This window comes from Cryptomeria japonica, chromosome 11, assembly GCF_030272615.1.
Source record: "Cryptomeria japonica chromosome 11, Sugi_1.0, whole genome shotgun sequence".
Taxonomy (NCBI): domain Eukaryota; kingdom Viridiplantae; phylum Streptophyta; class Pinopsida; order Cupressales; family Cupressaceae; genus Cryptomeria; species Cryptomeria japonica.
Genome location: NC_081415.1, coordinates 664,375,087 through 664,381,086, shown reverse-complemented (window position 1 = coordinate 664,381,086; position 6,000 = coordinate 664,375,087). Strand labels below are relative to the sequence as shown.

The 6,000-nt window shown below is 38.8% G+C and overlaps 1 protein-coding gene across 1 annotated transcript in view; it reads right to left on the bottom strand.

Annotated features, from left to right (window-relative positions):
- Positions 1-5,684: 5,684 nt before the first annotated feature.
- The window catches only part of LOC131860390 (uncharacterized), a 91,794-nt gene continuing 91,478 nt past the window's right edge, over positions 5,685-6,000 (bottom strand). Inside the window, exon 2 of the mRNA XM_059214795.1 lies at positions 5,685-5,924. Within this exon, the coding sequence (XP_059070778.1) occupies positions 5,685-5,924 (240 nt within the window). The remainder of the gene's footprint in view (positions 5,925-6,000) is intronic.

Here is a 6,000-nt window from a genome sequence, read left to right as displayed (position 1 = left end):
ACTGAATCTGATTTCTCAGTTATTTTCAATTAATCCTAAATTAAGCTTTTTCTCTTGTGATTCTCTATAAATTCAGTCTTTAGCTCTCATTCCAATTCACCCCAGAGATTTTTGAGAACACACTTGGAGATTATTATCACGCTAATTTCGCTCTGGAGTCATTGAAGATTATTGTGCTTTTTAGATTATTTGCATCCATTATTACTTGCATTCATTGTTGCTTGAATTATTCATCCATCTTGCATCCATATAGCTTAATATCATATAGATTAAATCCTTCGTCTTGGTGTAGTCTAGTCACTGGTATTGCTTATAAAAATCTGAGAGCAATCTTATACTCGCATCTTTTAGAAGGCAATTAGTTACTTTGCTATGGTTTATTTCTTATTGATTATTGATTACTAACCATGCATATAATGACTTAATTGAAGTGTTGTGCTTTCAGCTACAGGTTCACTTTTTCACACACACATCTCTGGCACCCACCGTGGGGCCCGAAGACTACATTTTTTTCGGCCTCCAAGACTGACTGCTTTATTTTTTATTATTTTCTAGGTTTCAGATTTTTTGGTTTTTCGTCCGTACATCTCGTACAACAATTTTTACAAACTGCAGGTGTCGCACGAATTGCAAATATCCTATCGTACAAGTAGATCCTCTATCGTACGAGCAAATATCATTAGCAATCTTCTTTCGTACAATACTACATCCTGTCTCGTATGAGTCAAGTATCTATCGTACGATTCTGTATTTTCTGGAAAAAAAAAAAAGGCAAATTTCATAAAAAAATTTCATTTTTGATTGATTATTCTAACAACTGACCCTGACTATTTATCTATCTATCTCAGAGTTTTTCACAACCTAACTAGTTTTTGCAGAATGCTTGTCGAAGAATATGCTTGTCGCACAAAAACAATATGACTACTGATTCGTTGTCTTTGCAGGTTGCCTAAGGAGAATCGACTAAACATCATGTATTCTTTAAATTCATTTTTAGGAACCTAACTCTCTATCTAGTTAAAGAACAAATCTGTCTTTTGTGCTTTTAGAAGATTCTAAGAGGTAGGAGAGTATGCTCTTGTCTTTTTCTAGACAATCAGAAATCCAGACCCTTGAAGCTTTTTCTTTGTTTGAGATTTGTACATCTTTAGCAGGCCTGCCCTCCCGAGGGGTTGAAAAACTCTTAAAGCCGTTACGACCGGTGTGAGGGGAATGACCTAAGTGGGAACGGCTAGACGCCAAGTACTCCAACCCACTATAAAATAAACGTGATTTGATGAAAATCAAGTCAACGGCAGTGCTCGAGAATAGCTCTCCTCCATACCTTCGGGTATATTAAACCTTGGTTTTCAAGTTTGGGAGACCTCTTAATTGAGTTTATACCTCGATGTGCTGAACGGATCCCTGACTAAATCCAATTTATAATTAGAAGCTACCCAATTCATCTCTGAAAGGGGGATAATCTTTGTGCAAGAGAGATAGTAACTCTCCCAAGATACTTGTCATTTCGTGCCCCCATTAGTGTTTGGAGTCAGATAATATGGCATTGAGAATCCATTGCGTGAGACTCAATGGCCATATTTTGATTAGCTATTGGGTGTGTACCTGAGTCTACAAGCAAAGTTTTTTTTTCCTCACCAAATTCCTTAGGGTTTGCATGCTGTGATTGGAGTCACTATACATACTACTTGTTTTCTGTGTTTTCATCCCTGAAACAAAAACTGAAATACCAAAAATTGGTGAAGACCAGAAACAACTCAGTGAGTCAAAACTCTATCTGTGTCAGAAACTAGTCCATCCTAAGTCGAAACTCTATCCGTGTCAGAAACTAGTCCATCCTAAGTTGAAACTCTGTCCGTGTCAGAAACTAGTCCATCCTGAGTCAAAACTCCGTCCATGTCAGAAACTAGTCTATCCTGGTCAAAAATCAGTCCATCTCAGAATTGGTCATACTCAGTTATCATACTCAGCAATCAAAAAATCTCAAAATTTCTAGGCTCTGTCCTATGAACAGTCGTACAAGTCTGATAATTCATCGTCCTTTATCACATCCTGTGTCGTGCAAGTCTTCTAGTTTGTCGTCTTAGACCCAATCTTGTGTCGTATGAGTCATTTTATTCTATTGTCTGACTTTGTATCCTGTGTCGTACGAAACAAAACTACTCTGAGTCTTTTGTCCTCCTACACATACCCATTTGTCGTACGGTATGAGGCAACAACTCGTACGAAATAGAACTATTGTCATCTTGTAGCGGCTAAATTGTCATCCGGTCCAGAAAATCCTATCGTACAAGTCTCTGGTTTTGTCAGAACAGAATAGTCAAACTTGCCTAAAAACAGTTTACAGCAAACATAATACTGGTTATCATTTTCTTGAGCATAAACAGATCAAGACAGTGTAGCTCTGCCATTTGCATTGCACAATTTGGTCGATCACCTTTCAGCTAGTTCAATCAACTACCTATCAAATTTTAGTCACTTAGATAACGTCTTATACAAGATAGATCATTCCTGAAACCAGACTGAATCTTACACTATGCTTAGAATCAACTTAGATAACATCTTAGACAAGATAGATCGTTCCTAAAATTAGACTAAATCTTAGTCGTTTCTCCTAAACAATACTCTAAACAGAACAACTAGCTCTGAAATTAATCTTGAACTCTGCATCACAAACACATTTAGGTCACACAAATCCATAAAGATACCTATTCAAACCAGGAGTTCTCATAAGAAATAAGCCAAAGGCAAAGAACAAACCTTCACCTATCAAGATAATCCATTCTACGTGAAGGATCCACTCACTGACATGTTGTCGTCATCAGGCGGACCAATTTTTGATGAACCAAAATCTCCCACTATACATGAGACAAAATACAATGATGGAAACAAAAACGACCGTAATATTCCTGAAAATCATAATGACTCCTCATCATCAAGTGAGATTGACGAAGACGCTGAACCTCCAGAAAAAGAAATCCTTAACTGTCAGAAAGACAAAGACTTTAGAAAAATGATGAAAACTATCATGACCCAAGAGAAGGAAGACTATTTCTTAGAACTAGCAAAACAAGGTGCCAAACTTCCTATTGGATATGATGTTCAGACACTTGTTACTAAAAGGGAAGACTCACCTATACTCATGGTACACAAACAGTTACTAGCTTTGTGGATGGAGCTCACAGAGCTGAAGAATAAGGACAAATCCCCAAAACAATATTCTCTAGAAACAATATGTCCCTTTCCATTTGACAAAAATCTACACATGCCTCCATTTCCTTCACGAGTGGAAATCCCAAAGTTTGACAAATATGACGGTACCTCAGATCCTTAAGATCATGTTAGGAAATTTAGTGCTGCTTGTATGGAATTCATGCACGATCAAACGTACCTCATGCGTCTCTTCCCAAGGAGTTTAGGGGGTCAAGCAATGGAATGGTTCTCAAGTCTACCCAAAGGAATAAAAACATTCGAAGAACTAATCCAACTATTTTTACAACAATACTCATACAATATTTGACATCCTGTGACTATGATCGATCTTTGTAATACTCAACAGAAAATAGGGGAACCTCTTCTTACTTTTCTCCAACACTGGAGAAAGATGTTCTCTAGGTACCCACGACCTATTCCAGACTCTGAAAAAATGGATATATTTGTCAATAACTTGGTCCCCAAACTGAAATATAGCGTACAAATGCAAGTACACCCATCATTTAACAAAATGGTAGATAATGTCATTCGAATGGAAGATGTGCTCATAAAGAAGGGGGATATCACACCTTGGAAGTAAACACAAATAGGATCTAGCTCTAAAGAGAAGAACAAGTATTGGAAATTTGCCAAAGACAACAACAAGAATGTTGTTAATGATGGAGTAGTAGACACTGTCAAAACCAACTCAAAATCTACAATATTCAACTTGGTTGGTGGTACAAAAGCACTTAAAGCTATTGAGATTGCAGCAAAGAATTCACCAAAGAAAACAAAGGAATGGTTCAAAGAAGAGCCTTGGCTTTCCAAACCTAAGCGTGATTTTACTCCTCTTGAAGAATCATATGAATCTGCTTTCAAAACTCTATTGGAAAACAACTTGATAACACTACCAGATAACTCTAGACCATATGATCTAGATGTCAAACCGAGATGGTGGAGAGAAAATGAATATTGTGACTTCCATCGGAATAAGGGTCATAACATAAACAATTGCATGAAGCTAAAACATGAGATTCAAGATCTCATAGACGTTGGTAAAGTTGTTGTTGGGAATCATCCAACCAATGTTGATCATAAAGAATTTAAAGACCTTTTGCCTGCTTATGAACAAGGTGATTCCTCAAAGACCAAAGGAGGTGCCAAGGTAAATTATACTTATGCCAGCCAGGACAACGTTATCAACATGATTGAACCTTCACACTCATAATATTGCAATGTGATTATAGTTCAAGATAAACCAAATGAATCACGATATGCAAGAGCTCTAACCTGATCTCAAAAGAAAGTTACCCTCCAAGGAGCTAGTTCTTCCAACCCGGCTCAAGAAACATCAAATCCAATAGCCTTGCCAAACAAACAAAAGGAATCAACCTTGGACAAATTTAAAAGATTAACCTCATCATCATCCACTAGATACAGCATGGTTGAACAGTTAAAAAGGACAAATGCTCAAATTTCAATTTTTGAATTGCTACAACTCTCATCTGCTCACAAGGAAATCCTAGACAAAGCATTGCTCACTACCAATGTTCCAAAAGATTTAGACATTGATCGGTTTTAGTCTATGGTGGGTCATCTGAATTCACCTCACTATTTGACCTTCTCTAAAGAGGATGGCAATTCATCAAATCATCCACAAACACAGAGTCAAATGTGTTTTGATAGACGGAGGCGCAGGGTTGAATATCTATACTTATCATCTGCTTACACAACTAGGATTCTCTGAAAATGTCATTGATCCAGGCAAGAAAATAACAATTAAAGCCTATGATGAAGAAGAGAGGACCTCTATGTTAGAGTAAAGTAATTAATTAACTTTGCTCTCCTCTTAAGATTTCTCTTTATGCATACATTAGTCATTTAATAATTAATATTTAATTATTAAATGCTCACACCTTAGGGTTAGGTTTTCCTTTTGGTGTTGATCTCCTTTATAAGGATTGATCTCTTGTATTATTCATATTCTTGATTCATTTTTCTCTGATAATACATCTTTTCTCTTTGTCAGAGCCAAAACCCTTGTATTCGTTCTCTCTCTTTCTCTGTGACAGGTTTCTTACATGCAGGCTTCTTTTGGGTTCTGTGGATTTGTATTTCTCAAATCCTACATGGTATCAGAGCTGGATCTGCTGCAGCTTGTTCAAACTTTTGAAAGATTTTGAGATCCAGGTTTTGGTTGCATCAGATCTATGTTTGTCTTCTGTTTTTTATTTTGGAATAGGGGGTATTTTTTTTCGGTGCACTTTGATCCCAAACGGACCTCACCGTTGAGCTCGTAGCGCCCAAAAACCCCTATTTCCATATAAAATTCATCCGATTTGGACACAGTTGCACCAGGAGGCAAAAAAAATTTGGCCCCAAGGCCGTACGGCCCTAGGGCACGAAAACCGAGGCAAAAAATTCAAAAAAAAAATCAAAAAAATATAAAAAATCGGCATTTTTTTGTTTTTCGACAGGCGCAGCCAGTGTTAAGGCCAGCGTCGCCCCCGCCCAGCCCAGCGGCCACCGCTCGGCCACCGCAGCTGGTGGTAACCTCCGCGCCGCCGCCCAGCGCAGCCCGCAACCCGCCTGTCGCCAGCAGCCCGCACGCCGCCGCCAGCTCGCCCACGCCCATCCAGCGCGCCGCCCACCGCCAGCCACGCTGCCCCAGTGCCGCCCACGCGCCACCGCCTCCTGCGCCCGCCCCTGGTCGCCCAGAGGACCAGGGGCTGATTTTTTTTAGCCCTTCAGGGCTATAAGAGCTTATTTGGGCCCTTTAGGAACAGTTTTACAAAATCGGGCATA